Source organism: Myotis myotis, unplaced genomic scaffold (assembly GCF_014108235.1).
Source record: "Myotis myotis isolate mMyoMyo1 unplaced genomic scaffold, mMyoMyo1.p scaffold_m19_p_1, whole genome shotgun sequence".
NCBI classification, from domain to species: domain Eukaryota; kingdom Metazoa; phylum Chordata; class Mammalia; order Chiroptera; family Vespertilionidae; genus Myotis; species Myotis myotis.
This window is the reverse complement of record NW_023416313.1, coordinates 33,812,606-33,828,363: the sequence shown is the minus strand read 5'-3', so window position 1 is coordinate 33,828,363 and position 15,758 is coordinate 33,812,606. Positions and strand designations below refer to the sequence as shown.

Genomic DNA, 15,758 nt, shown 5'->3' with positions numbered 1-15,758 from the left:
ATTGATTGAAGCACTATATAAACATGAGCCATTTAATATTATTCATAATTATCCTAACAGTTTGCATGTAAGACAAACAAATGGAAGAGAACAGACCTCTGATGCTAGGAAGGATGCTCAGAGAAGCTGTTTCATGATTACAACTATATCCGTCACTAAAACCAACCATATTACCCATTCACTGTTGTTCAAAAGTGGAGAATATTGGTGGCCCCAAACAATCCTTTGGACATGTCTTCTAAATTATGAGTAAATGCAGCTGAAAATCAAGTTTCACATATTTTCTTAATGCTGCCATTGTTAACTAATTGCTAGATACCTGGCACCGTACTAAGAGCTTTGCTGACATTTAATCCTTCCAAGAACTCTCTGCAGTGATGTTGTCATCCCTGATTTATGGCTGAAGAAACTGAAGCTTAGAGAGGTTAGGTAGCCAGCCCAAAGTAACACAGCTAACAAAGAGCAGAAATGGAATTTGTATTGCTATAGAGCTGCAGGCTGCTCAACTCCATAGCCCCTGTTTTTAACCACTAATTATATCACCCCCCTGGTTCCAGATCCTCGTTATTTCCAATGTGCATTTTTATTAAGTAATCAATTGTTTATGGTACTACTGTGCTAAATTCTGTGCAAAGCAGGTTTCGCCTCTGCTTGTCCATTTGTGCTACTCCTCACCACACCCAGCTGGCTGCTAACCACAGGGAGCCCTGCCCTACTTCTGTACTCAGATGCTTTGAAAAACCTGATCCTGGGGTGTACAGTCAGCAGCCTGGAAGGGTGGCAACTGAGGTTAGGTGCCCCATTGACCGCTCCTTCCCCTCCAACTCCCATTGTTTTCGAGCAATTGAAGGACTTCCAAATTAGCCAATAATGAGTAATATTCAGTGAGGCTCACAGCTTTGGCCTGTAGATTCAGACTTTGCTACAAATCGGGAGCCATAATTTCTCTTTTGGCACTGCCTTCATTACTGTCAGTCATAGAACTCCATGAAATCTTAGCAAGTACTGAGGACTATGTATCTGGACCACAGTGGAAGCCTTAATCAGTGCATATATACTGTACATAATTCCTTTTTTCTTTTTTTAAAAAAGTATATTTTATTGATTTCTTACAGAGAGGAAGGGAGAAGGATAGAGAGTTAGAAACATCAATGAGCGAGAAACATCGATCAGCTGCCTCCTGCACACCCCCTACTGGGGATGTGCCTGCAGCCAAGGTACATGTCCTTGACCGGAATCGAACCTGGGACCCTTCAGTCCACAGGCCGACGCTCTATCCACTGAGCCAAACCGGTTAGGGCCATAATTCCTTTTTCTAATCGGAAGGAAAGCTTTATGTTTAAGAGCCAAGTTTTTGTCTTGAGAAAAATCAAAGGATTCCAACAGAGTTTCAGTGGGCCACCAGAAGGATTCTATTCTGGGTAGCTGGGATATCCTTGTGCTCCCAATATTCTGCAGTTATATCTTCTATGCAAATGTTGTTAAAATAGAAGCATAGCCTGTGTACCTTCTCATTTCCATTAGGTATCCGATGCATTGGAGGAGCTTTGCTTCACAATTATGGGGACTCTACCAAAGCCCCAGGTAAGGTTGAAATAGTATTTTGTTTGTAGGCAAAAAATTGCTCAGTGATACCTTGGAATTCCTACTAGAAGAAAATACCCTATGTAGGAAACAAGCAAGAGGAGCTTGAAGACAATAAGCTGGTTTTGGATGAGAAACAAATACTTCAATTTCTCTGATGTCTGAGGATTTAAGGTCTTATCAATGAAGTTTACAGTCATGGATTGAAAAGTTGTATGTCCCCTCAAGTGTGTGTTCTACCTCTGATGAGAGAAATGTGGGGTCATTTGGCTTTTCTCTCCCGACTCACATTACAATTGGAGAACAGATGAATCTTTGTTAGAGAGAAGGATGTTAAGAATGCAAAAAAATCAAACTATATTGTCAATGTCAGTTTGAAAATTATATTCTTACTGTCTTGGTTTCTTATTAAAATTACTTGATTCTTCTGGGAGAACTTTTAGTCCTGAAATGAGAATAGGTGGGAAATTGAAAAATAGCATAATGTACCAAACCTTATTTTGTATTCTATATCTTACAGATGCGCTTATTTTAAAACTATCTTATTAAGGATAACACCTAAAGTTTAGAATTATATTTTTCATAATTAATTTAACCACGATCATTGGTACATTCTGACTGTCATGCCTTTCACACACAATAAATCAAAGAAACCTTGATATTTTGAAAGCATAATTATTTACTGAAACTAAGTGTTTATGACTGGATTTGTTTCCAGTGTTTTTAATGGTCATTTTCCAAAATTTTTTCTTCTAATTAAAATAAATGACAATGGTATTTATCCATGAGTTTCCTTTTATATTAAAAGCAAATGAGGACAAAAAATAACAACAACAAAAAGGAATGATATGATTCATTCTTAGAGACAGATTTGTGGAGGGAAAGAGGAATATAGAAAAGTTTATGGAAGAAAGCAAAAATAACATAATCTTATTACTTGGTGATAACAACTACACGTATTTTCATGGGACTCCTTCTTGTCTATTTCACTGAATATTTTAGACATAATCATATCCTTCCCAATGTTGAACTTGCAGGATGTTTCCAGTTTTTTACTCTTATGAATAATGCTGTAGTAAAGATCTTGTACACTTTATTTATGAACAATCTTTAATTTCTCATTTATTTTTTAGAACAATATATGTTTAATCAATTTAAGTCATATTTTTATGTAACTTGTCATGTTTTAAAACTGATGTGACAATTTTATATTACAAATTTTATACTATTAATATATATAACATATATTATAATTTTATGTTATGCATAATATAATGATACTTGTATATTTTTTTTCAACAGAAAACAGATGAAAAAGTTAATAACAAAAGGGTAAGGTGATTACCATAAATATATACATTACAAAATAATAAAGGAAAGCACTAATCATCTATAGTAAAGCTCACTACTTATTTTTTAACAGTTCTTATTTCATTATTCGAAGACAGGGAAGTTGGGGAACTCAAATGTTGTGGTAAGTAGAATTACTTTTTACTAGTAATTATGGTATTTTTTTCTAAACCTGTTTTTGCAGTTTATTTAATAGAACTAGAGCAAAATTGATTTTTTTTTACTTTAAAAGTTTATACATACCTGAACAAATAGCATTCAATATTTTTATACATTTAATTTATTTTATATCTCAATAATTGCATATATATTAAAATTATTCATTCAGTCAGCCAACAATTATTTACTGACTATCTGCTATGTGCTAATCACAATTCTATGTACTAGGAATAAAGCAGTAAATAAAATTAAAAATTTAAAAAAGAAATTGCTGTTGTCACGGAACTTACATTCTAAAGGCAAAACCAAGTAAAACATATTACTTTAGATGGTGATTAGTACATGGGAGAAATAGTTTTATTCAAAGGCATTTTGAGAATATTAAAAGATAATTGTCAAATATAATTCAATATAACTAGATACATCTACTTCTATTCCTAATACCTCCTTATTTGTAATTAGACATTTAGAGTGAGAATTTACTAAGATTTGCCAGATACCAATAACTTGAATTCAGTTCACTTCTAAGTTTGTGGTTTAGTGGTGGTTTTTCTTTTTATGCATGGATTTTAAAAATGCTAATGAACGTACTTTGGCGTTTCAGTTAGAATACTTAATAATAATTTGACTATAATATTCTTTCTAAGCTTGTGACTCACAACTATGGACCAATTTAGGGAGTGAGGAGCATCGTGTATTTTAAACATGTATATACCTGTGGAAAGGGAACTGTAATCTTAAACTCAGTTTTGAATGTTTATCACATTGAGTACTCTTACAACTTAGGAGTTGAAAGTTAGGCTATACTGGCTTTAAAAACCAAATACAAGTTGAATTGGTTAACAGGTAGCCTTCTATAGGGCTTAAAGTAATCCATTTGATAAGTGATTTTAATATTTGTGAGAAGGTTCAATGCAAGCCATGCTTTTAAAATGAGACTGAAGCAGGTAGCCACATGTCTCAGATGTGCTTTCATGTCCTTCTGCTTGGCATCTTTACATTTCGAGAAAATGTATCTTAGTCATATTTTTTGCTATCAACAACACATTGTGTCATTTTTTGCGTCCCCTGTCATCTTGTTCCATATGCTGAATTTTCAATAAACGATATCATTTATAAAGGAGATTACTAGATGTGCGAACAGCACAACCTTCTAGAGAAACATTTTCATAATCAAAAACTGATTCTCCCAGAGCTGTTTTCATCTGCCCCAGATCATTGAGTAAGTCTGGAAGCAGACGCTGTTCTTTGTCAAAGATGCAGGCGGGTGTTCTACTTCTTGGCAGATGATGATGGGCTGAAGCCTTCAGGAAAGTGCTTCATCAACATGATGGCAAAGAGCCTAGCATAGAGCTACCAAATTTTATTACATCTCTTGGCGTAGCCTCCACAGTTCTTTGAAATGCTCACCAAAGGCCGTCTTAGATAACATCGTTCTTGTTCTGTTTTGTCTGAAGCTAGTATAGTGGGTAAAAACAGACAAATAGGAGGCCGTCTCTGTGCCCAGTGCTGAGAAGCCTCTGTGCTCATTGTGTGTGTGTTCGTGTCTCTCAGTCGTCTGTCGTGCATCCGTTGCTGCAGCTCGTTCCTCAACTGCATGAGAGAAGAATGAAGAGATTCAAATTGAACGTATGTAACACAAACTGCATGCTTGCTTTGCCACTCTGTGCGGGCAGCCCTTCTGATAATTCCAGGTGTGGTGTTTTATAAAGATGCTCTTCTTCAGGATAAGCCACGCAGAAGCACCCAGGTAGCCTAACAGCATCTGTTTGCCTAACTGTTCTCACACTCCGAAAGAAAACAGGTATTTCCCTTCCCCCTAGTATGGCCCTTCTGTCTCAAGCTATGCGCAGGAGGAAAGCTGGGGTTAGATTCCCATCCAAGGATCATGACCCTCCCGGTGAGGAAGCCTGTTCTGGGTTTAAGAAAGGACACAGCCAGGCCCTGGCCAGGTAGCTCAGTTGGTTAGCGTGTTTTCCCAGTTTACCGAGGTTGTGGGTTTGGTCCCAGGTAAGGGCACGTATAAGAATCAACCGATGAATGCATAAATAAGTGGAACAACAAATGGATCTCTCACTCTCTCATCAATTTTTTAAAAAGGAAGGACACATCCACTGTGGCTAGTCAGTAGGTGGGGAACAGGAAAAAGAAAAAAAAATACAATTTACTGCCCCTCTGTATACAAGTTGGCTACTGACTGGGATGGCAATCTTTCTAAAGTGTTAGTAAAAGTTACACTTTAGGCTCAAGAAACTAATTGTACGTGTGTTTTGTTTTTCCCACAATTAACAAAAAATGGCCCTAAATTGGTATCTGTGTTTAAGATAAATCTAGCTTTGTTAAACAGCTTTTTAAACTGGAAATTGAGGAGTTTATATTGTTATTTAAAAAGAATGTTATCTCTTTCAATGATGAAAGTTTCTAGGTATTATTTTTAAGTTAATGCCTTACATTGTTAAAATGCATTATAGTTTTTAGTCTTCTCTTATTTTATTCTTTTGGTAACTCTGTTGGCACTTATATAAGTATTGTTATCCTCAGTTTACTAAAGGGAAAACAATTCGGAATAGTTAAAGGTGTTTCCCAAGATCATTCTAGTAAGTGAGATTAGAAATTCCAATAGATTCTTCTGACTTCTAGTCTAGGCAAATATTTTTCTTTTCACTATACCATTTCCTTTATAGTCTAGTCTTGGATACTTCTATTATTTTATTTTATATTTTCCCTTAATTTAAATGCCATCTTAATTTTATTCTTCTTAAATGTACTCCTGAAAGTCTTCAAATACGTTTCAAATATCCATACAGTTTAGGCAAATATATTTCTAAAAATTTAGTTTTATGGTCACTATTTCCTCCCTAAATTCTTCACTTTGTTAAACTTAGCTTCCATCAAGGAAGATACCAGCTGCCACCTGCTTAAAGAGAAATGTAAAAGGAACTGTGATAGCCTTTAAAATTATAGAATTTCCAGTGTGGAAAGAATCAAATCAGTTGTTATCAAGCTTTCTAGAAGTAAGGGGTGCTTTTAAAAATTAACTTCTAGCCCTAACCGGTTTGGCTCAGTGGATAGAGCCGACACTAGCCTTAACCGGTTTGGCTCAGTGGATAGAGCGTCAGCCTGCGGACTAACGGTTCCCAGGTTCGATTCCGGTCAAGGGCATGTACCTTGGTTGCGGGCACATCCCCAGTAGGGGGTGTGCAGGAGGCAGCTGATCAATGTTTCTCACTCATTGATGTTTCTAACTCTCTATCCCTCTCCCTTCCTCTCTGTGAAAAAATCAATAAAGTATATATTTAAAAAAATTAACTTCTACTCTCTGAAGCTTGCTTAACTTATGAATAGTGTAAGATTTCAATTTAAGGATTCAGTTTCTTAAAATATATCAACAAGTTGTGAGTTTACAATATCACTTCAGACTATATTTCCAGACAACTACCTAAAACTATAAACTGTGACTTGGTAGTATATTCTGTTGGATTAATATAACCCCTATATTGCAGCAAGACAAGTTTCCTAGGACCCTACGAAAGAAAAGAAAGTAAAACATACATAGAAAAAAATTACAGTAGTATTAGCTTTGCTGGGCCTAAGGCGCCTAATTTTAAAACATCTTTTTAAGTGAAGTATTTTGGGTTCTTAAAGAAAATGAGTTTTCAGATCCTAGTACATTCCAACACTTCTCTTAAAATTTGTTTGCTAGACATCCTCACTTCCATCCTTATATCTCTTTTACCCCTACCTCCCAAATTATTTTATATACTGCTCTTTCTTCAATGATAAGACTAAAACAACCTGTATGTTTGAATTTGAGAGTTTTAAATTTTAGCACATTTTACGTTACATTTTGTCCTTGTAAAAAATATAATAGTATCAATGTGTAGTTTCAATGTGTACATTTTTCATTTTTAAATAGAAAAAATTCAATCTTTTAAGTATTTTGAGTGGATTTAGTCAAGATGAGAATTAGATATAAATATTGAAAGTGTAAGATATGTTTGTTGTAAAACAGGGATTTCAGAATTTTAATAGATGTCACAGCTATTTCATAGAATTTTAAAAATATGAATTTACTTATATTATGGAATAGTTTAAAAAAGGTCTTGTTGACACATTTCTTAGTGAATGCCATCCTGATACTTTTATAGTAAGTAGTTGATGAAAATAGGAAGCTATGAAAACCAATTTTATGGAAGCCATAAAATGTTAAATATTTTTCCCATTAAGTTTAAAAAGAAATGTTTTAGAAAAGAAACACTTCTCAATATACCCATTATGAATAATTGGTTTATTCCTATTTGATTTTTTTATTGCCATTTTTATAAAAAGAATTATATTGGGAAAATCTCTTCTTAAGTCTAATTGAATAAATATAGTTTACCACAGTTGACCCTCAATTTCTATATAAATTCCTATAGCAATAGTGTGTATTTCAGCCCTAACAATTTTATTTTATATTTTTCCTTGTTGTTGTGTTAGCACATACAATATGTATGTTAAAGAAATTATTTTGTTCTAACAAAATGTTGAAAGGAAATTTTATTTCATTACAGTTCATTATAAAGTGTCTGTCATTTCTCTTTCTACTTATTGATGAATATACATTGTGACAAACTTCCTGAAAATAGAATCTTTATATTAATAAGGACATTATTTTAAAATACAGCATTCTGTTGTACGGCTAGTTGTTGAAAATTCTTCACGTATAAATACAAAGATTAACTATTGTTATAAATTATATACTCAAGTCCTTGATTCCCTCTTTGTTTAATCATGATAGTTGTAAGTAACTTTGAGCTTCACTAAAGTCTCAAGAGGAATTTGCACTTATTTCTCCTGTTATTTGATTTGGAATGTCCTCATTTTGTCTTCCAGGGAGAATTTCAAGGTCCTATTGCAAGCCATAATCGAAGATACTTTTTATTCAGGGTATGCATGTATTGTATTTTTTTAAAAAATCAATTAATATCAAAATTGAAAAATACTCTCACTGTGCATTTATTTGCATTAACTCATAAGTTTTAAAGTTTATTTATAGATATTTGACATCAAGTGTCATAGTCTGAGATTTCCTTCTTTTACCAACTTATTTATTGCTTTAATACTATGGCATGTGTGGCCTCTAATCCACTACTCATGTTTGTAAATACCCCAGGTGACATTCACCTGTTGCTCATTTTAGTTCCGTAAAATTTCATGTGCAGGAAATGAGTGTCTTAAAGATGTATTACTCCTTAAGTTCTAAGGACTCATTTACTAAATGTTTTATTCAGTAGATTGGGAGAGTTATGACTATTTTCATCCACTTTTAAAAGTAAAAGAATCAACTACAATAGAGGGTATAAATAGATAAATCTTTGTCATTGTAGTTAGTATTTTGTATGTCCAAATTGTCTATTAAGTATGAGTTTCTTCCTAAGCAGTTATACTTTCTAAAATGTTTGTATCCCTAATACATTACCAGAAAATTTTCATTCATTCATTCAGCAGCACATTATTGAATATCTATTGGGTGCTGGACAATTTATCAAAAGCTAAGAATATAAATCCAGATAGGAGTGCTGGACAATTTATATTAGGCTTATCTCTAGGAGTTTATAGCCTAATATAGGAAATTGATAAATCAGTACATACAAAATACTATATTAAATGCACCTTCAATCCAGGGGCTATGGTTCTAAAAGAAAGGCAAGCAACCAGGCTGTGGAGTGAAGGAGATCCAGAGAGGCTTTAAGGGCTGAGTTTGAAGAATTAATGGAAATTAGCCAATGAAATATTTAGCTAAGGAATTTCAACTCTAATATAGAAATAAGGGGAACCATATGGTAAAATTTGCATTTTGAGGACGAATTCTAACAACCAATTGGAGAATTAATTGAAGGAAGGAACAAGACTACATAGAGGAAAAAATAATATCATGCATCAAGATCATTATTAGGCTGCTTTCTATTAAAATTAGCTTCCTTCCTTAGTTACACTGATTTATTGCTAATTTGTTATTTTCTAGCCACGCAATGGAAAAAGATCAGAAGATTACATTTAAAATGGTATGTTTTTCACAATTCAACCCAGTTGGAAAATTTCGGTTGTTTTCAGATACCCACAAATGAAACTATTTGCAATATACTTCTATTATTTGATTGCATGTATACATCAATATTCCTATATAAGTACTGTCTGTAATTATAGGATCTGTGAGGGCTATATGATGGAAAATGTCAGTATTTTAGGGCCAAATTTGCTTCTACCATGTCGTGTATTCCTCAGGCTGTGCCACAATATTCATTATCATTGATTATGTAGACAGTGACCGCACCGTCATTTGTTGTGCAAGTACATGTAAGAGATTGTGTTCTTATTTTGGCAATTAGTATTCAATGTAATGGGTCAGAACTTACAAAATAAATTACTTCTGTTGTCCAAATGATTCATATTCAAAGATTCTTTTTTAAATCATTTTTATTTTTCAAGTATAGTTTTTCTACAGAATAACAAAATGTGAAAGACATGAAAGCATGACTTTTACTTTGGGACTCCCAGTTCCCACTCCAATGCTGGAGATACAGTAGACACTTACTGGTAGAGGCTATTGAATTGCCCTACCTATTTAATAAATATGGTAATCCTAATGTCTTATTATGCTATGACTTTTGAAATCAATCCAAATGCAGATTGATAAATTTATACCACAGAAATAAAAGTATGTTCTACTACAACTTTATGTAATCCTAAATGCAGATTCTATGCTGAACATATTTTTGCAAATATTTCATCCATATCATTTATCTCAACACTTAATACATATTTAGGTGTAGAGTGCTAAAATTCTTAATATTTTCTCAAAAAATCCCCCAAATAAAAATGCACTACTTCTTACCAAAGAAGATATCAACACAAATTATACAATATTTAGAAAATAAAGATAATGAAAACAATGAATATTAAAACTTATGGGACTCTGCCAAAACCATATTTGGTGGAAAATTCAAGACTTTAAACACTCTCAAGCAAGAAAGAATGAGTGAATTAAGGATTTAACTCAAAAAGTTAAAAAAGAACAAGTTGAACCTTAAGAAAGCAAACTAAATAAAACTATAAATGAAAGATCAAATTAATAAAGTGTAAAGTGGAAGAATAGGTTAATAAAGCAAATTATCTGATTATTTTCAAAAATAAAGCTATTTTAATTAGCCTAGCCTAATTAAGAAAAATGGAGAAAGCATAAATATACAAAACTACAAGTGAAAAGAAAAAAATTAAAACAGATATGGAAGAAATGGATATTATAAAAGAGTACTTGAAAAATCTCTGTGCCTATCTATTTAGAAACCTACATAAAATAAAGGTTGTCAGTAAAGTAGGTGTTAACAAAATTCACTTTAGAAGAAAGAAAAAAATCTAAACAGACTAATGGCCATGGAAAAAAATTGAAAACATTATCCAGAAACTCTCCCTTCAAGAAGTCCAAGGCCATCAGATTTTGAATTTTTCCAGCTCAGAGAAGAAAGAAAAATCTCAAAATATTTTTTGTAAAGTCAACCATATTTTTTTAAATGAAGCTTATACCCAAATCTTACAAAAGTAGTATAAAAAAGGAAACTGTGGGTGGTGAAGGCCTGGAGTGGGGGGCGGGTTAATGGGAGAAATAAGAGGACATATGTAATACATTCAACAATAAAAATTTGTTTTTTGTTTTTTTTTAAAAAAGGAAACTGAAGGTCAAATTATAATAAATTTTAATGCAAAATTTAAAAGAAATATTAGTGAACCATATTCTGCAGTATATTTAAAGCATTTCATGACCCGAAGTTTGCTCCAGCAACTCAGGATGGTTCAACACTAGGGAGTCTATTAAAATATTTTCACTATTAGAAGAAAATTATACGATTATCTCAATAGATGCTTTTGGTAAAATTCCAAATCAATTTCTGATGTATTAAAAGAAAGAGATGAATTTTCACATTATATATATACTAGAGGCCCGGTGCACAAAATTTGTGCACTCGGGGGTGGGGGTCCCTCAGCCTGGCCTGTGCCCTCTCACAGTCTGGGACCCCTCAGGGGATGACCACCTGCTGGCTTAGGCCTGCTCCCCAGGGTATTAGGCCTAAGATGGCAATCAGACATCCCTCTGGCAGCCAGGCAGCCCTCGGGGGATGTCCACTTGCCAGCGGGGAGCAGGTCTAAGCTGCAGTCGGACATCCTTAGCGCTGTTGAGGAGGCAGGAGAGGCCCCCACCACCACCGCTGTACTGGCAGCCATCAGCCTGGCTTGTGGCTGAGCAGAGCTCCCCCATGTGGGAGCACGCTGACCACCATAGGGCAGCTCTTGCATTGAGCATCTGACCTCTGATGGTCAGTGTGTGTCATAGTGTCCAGTCATTCCGCTGTTAGGGTCAGTTTGCATATTACCCTTTTATTATATAGGATAGAGGCCTGGTGCATGGGTGGGGGCCAGCTGGTTTGCCCTGAAGGGTGTCCCGGATCAGGGTGGAGGTCCCACTGGGGTGCCTGGCCAGTGTGGGTGAGGGGCTGATGGCTATTTGCAGCTGGTCACACCCCCTTCAGGGTGGGGGTCCCCACTGAGGTGCCTGGCCAGCCTGGATGAGGAGCTGATGGCTGTTTTCAGGCTGGCCACACCCCCTTTAGGGTGGGGGTCCCCACTGGGGTGCCTGGCCAGTCTGGGTGAGGGGCTGAGGGCCGTTTTCAGGCTGGCCGGCGACTGAAGCTCCCAGCCTCTCCTTTTTTGATATTTTTTATTCTGAGATTTATTTACCTTCTATAATTGAACCATTGTTGCCATCACTGGCGCTCCCAGCTCTGAGGCCGCAGCTGACTGAAAGCAGGTATCTGCGGTTTGTTTAGCTTCTATAATTGAAACTTTGTTGCCATCCTGCTCGCTCCAGCTCTGAGGCCGTGGCTGGCTGAAAGCAGGTATCTGGGGTTTGTTTAGCTTCTATAATTGAAACATTGTTGCTTTCGGGCTCAGAGCCGGGCTGTGGCAGGCGGGGAACCTTGGCTTCCTCCATCGCTGGAGCAAGCAAGCCTCCTGCTCACTTCAGCTGTGTGGCTTCCGGCCACTATCTTTGTTGGCAGTTAATTTGCATATTGCCCTGATTAGCCAATGGGACGCATAGTGGAGGTACGGTTAATTACCGTTTTGGTCTTTTATTAGATAGGATAATGGTTTCAAACAAAGTTAGTACAGGCTTGATAGTATAGTAAAACACTTTGGAACATTTTCATTAATGTCAGGAATAACACAAGGATGCTCTGTTACCTTTTATTTAATGTGGTTCTTATGCATTAGTCAATTCAGTTGGACAAGAAAAAAATAAAACATAAATATAAGAAAAGTAAAGGAAAAATTTTATGTGATCAAGGGGCATAGTTAGAAACTTAGATTTTTCAAACTATTTCTGGCATTAACTCCTATTTCAACAAAGGCCTGTTATGTTCCTATCAGAAATTTGAGCCAACATATTCTTACTTTTTTTTTTTCAAGGAAATAAGAACAAAGAGTTATGGAAAAGAAACTATCTTTCATAATACTTTACAATTGTACAGGCATTTACATAATGTGAACAAAAAATAGTTTAATACTTAATGGAAAAAATCTGTGATTGTAACATCAAACTAAGTATTAGTGTGCTCACAAATGTGAAATAGATTTTATTCTATGATTTGATCAATTTAGTAAAATATTCTCTCTGAAGCTGAGAAAAATAGCTTTATCTGGGTTGCTTCCAAAATTCAGATTTATACAGACTAACTCACCCAGGATTTCATTTTATTTTGTCAATAAAAAAACAGTTCAATAATTACTTTTTCTTTGTTTTTCTCATCTGATTATCTGAAGTCTTAAACTTTGTCCTGAACACTTATATTTACTTATAAAGTAGTTACACATATAACGGGAAGATTTAACTGCAAATACATAAGGAAATAAATACACGAGGAACAGCTGTTCAACTTTTGAAATATTTTATTCATAAGCTTTGTTGATATCAGTGAGCTTTACAAGCCACTTTTATATAGTTAAATACTGAAATTTTTGGGAAATACAGACATACAGAGTAAATGTTCCAGCAAAGAGAGATTAAAAAGATTAAATGATAAAAATATATAAACTGAAGAAAAGCTGAGAAATACCTTGTGTCAGTTTTATCATACATGACAAAATATTTATAGGAACGTCTATATACAAACATTATATACATGTTTACATACTCATTTATACTTGAATCTGAATTCAGTTTTTCTCTTTTTACAGAATACCAACTATTTTCCATAGAAGCAATGCCATGGAATACAAAATATACTGGTATTTTGTGTGCTTTCTTTTCTCAAAAGCAATCCTTGCTAAGTTTAACATGTTTGAGAATATCTGTGTTGTAAACATTCTCAGTAAAAGTCTGTTGAGATTATAAATGTCTAATTTGTTGAAAATTAAAAGAGCATCTTAAAATATCTTTTCTTAAGTGTTGCAATGATAGTGTACAAGAAAGCTGTAAAAATGATGTTCCATTGATCCCTGCAGCTTTTGACAGTCCTGATACCTATGCCCTTTTGTTATTTTTATTAAAAGCACTCAGTAGAGAGTTGAGTTTTAATGAGCTATTTTAGTTTATCCTATTTGGATTTTGTCAGTAACAAATTCACCAGCTCTTATAAATACCAGAATGCCCAATAGCTAACAGTCTTAAGACTGTGAATACCAAATAAACCTGCTGGAGGAATACCAACTAAACCTATTGGGGAATTTGGCTATGATCCATCCAATAGTCCAATAAGCAAGTTCTGATTTATATTATGTAAAATTGACATCTGATTGCTACAAACCTATCGAGGGACTAGCTTTTTCTACCAACTAGTAGTATTCACTTTATCTTAATATAAGTTATTTTATCTTGCAACATCTAAAAGGCAACCAGTCTTGTCCATTATCAGAAAGAAAACAGTCTTCCTACTAGAGGATCATGGATATACTATTAGAACTTTTTACATCAAATCAGTGTTTGGTGGACACAGAATTAACCTCAGATGTTGAGATTATCTCCCTTCAGGTTCCCTTGGGTTTTTCCTTTTTGACACTTGACTCTTGAATAACCACCTACTCCACCAAGCAGGTTGCTGGCTGATGACCGAAGGGTGGCTCTGACTAGATAGGATTAGGTATTATATTCATCAGAGCAGAGTATCTTGGTTAATGTTGACCACTGACTATAGTTTAAATTATGCCTTATACTAGTCAAGTCCCTGAATTTCACTTCTTCTCAATCTGTATGAAGAACATAGGTAAAGAACGGAGCAGAATAGGACAAAAAGTACATTCATCTTTGAAAAATGATTTGCTTTGAAAAGTTGGGGACTTGAAAGCAGAGAGGGCCTCCTGCTGTAAAGCAACAGATGCATAGGTAGTGATATGCATAGTAATCAACTAGCATGAATTTTGGATTGTTAAAATAAGAAAACAGAGTGGGCCTTCGCTGGTTTGGCTCATTGGATAGAGCATCCGCCTGTGGACTAAAGCATCCTGGGTTCAATTCCGGTCCAGCCACATGCTCATCTGTTAGGAACTTAGATTTTCAAACTATTTCTGCTTATTTGACCCCCAGTAGTGGACATGCAGGAGGCAGCCGATGAATGATTCTCATCATTGATGTTTCTATGTCTCTCTCCCTCTCTCTCTTTGAAATCAATAAAAAATATATTAAAATTAAAAAAAGGAGTGGAACACTAATTTAACCAGCAGTTCCCAGGGCCTCTCAGAAATCCGGAGACTTAGGCCATTGACATGTTTTAGGGCTCACATGATATTAAAATAAAGAAGAAGAAATACCAAAACATAGTTACAAAAATTGTGAGATGTTTTAAAATATTTTATATTTAACACATTAATATCTTATATACACACACCACAAAACACATAGGCTACAGGGAGTATAGCACTTTTATTAAGTATTAATTGAGCACTACAGATGTTAAACTATCCCAGTTTAACATTGCGTTCTTAAAAACATCTTTTTTTCTTTTCTCCAAATCTTATCAGAATATCTCTGTGACCATTTGTATATAAGCTTATTTGGCAGTAACATCAAATGTTTATCCCGTGATCCTGGCAGCTCCTACTAAACATTTTCTTAACCTAAACACCAAGGAACCCAACTATCTAGGTTTCCTACCTAAAGTCAGACCTTCTGTCTCCTAGTGCCCTGCGTTTTTAAGATGGGGGTGAAGAGTCATTTGGGAATCTGATGAAAGCTCTGGTCCTTAACTCCACACACACCCTCTCCCCCCAAATTGTACACATACAACAAAAATTATGTGTACAATTGAGGCTTGCGGACTAGGTACCCTGTAAAATCCATCCAAACAGACTATGCCGGCAGTGATGGCGAACCTATGACACGCGTGTCAGAGGTGACATGCGAACTCATTTGTTTGGTTGATTTTTCTTTGTTAAATGTCATTTAAATATATAAAATAAGTCTCAAAAATGTAAGTCTTTGTTTTACTATGGTTGCAAATATCAAAAAATTTCTATATGTGACACAGCACCAGAGTTAAGTTTGGGTTTTTCAAAATGCTGACGCACCGGGCTCAAAAGGTTCGCCATCACTGGACTATGGGCTCTTAGTTAAGAACTTCTCCTCTGAAGGGTTC

At 35.0% G+C, this 15,758-nt stretch overlaps 1 protein-coding gene across 2 annotated transcripts in view; it reads left to right on the top strand.

Moving 5' to 3' along the window:
* Nucleotides 1-13,562, top strand: part of NMU (neuromedin U) — a 31,335-nt gene extending 17,773 nt beyond the window's left edge. The window contains exons 4-10 of one of the 2 annotated variants that reach the window (XM_036334499.1): nucleotides 1,525-1,584; nucleotides 2,887-2,916; nucleotides 3,029-3,058; nucleotides 4,648-4,722; nucleotides 7,969-8,022; nucleotides 9,101-9,140; nucleotides 13,366-13,562. In XM_036334499.1, coding sequence (XP_036190392.1) covers nucleotides 1,525-1,584; nucleotides 2,887-2,916; nucleotides 3,029-3,058; nucleotides 4,648-4,722; nucleotides 7,969-8,022; nucleotides 9,101-9,136 — 285 coding nt within the window. In that variant the 3' untranslated portion in view covers nucleotides 9,137-9,140; nucleotides 13,366-13,562. Of the gene's footprint in view, nucleotides 1-1,524; nucleotides 1,585-2,886; nucleotides 2,917-3,007; nucleotides 3,059-4,647; nucleotides 4,723-7,968; nucleotides 8,023-9,100; nucleotides 9,141-13,365 lie in introns of both variants that reach the window. The other variant, XM_036334490.1, reaches the window with a different exon arrangement.
* The last annotated feature ends 2,196 nt before the right edge of the window (nucleotides 13,563-15,758 follow it).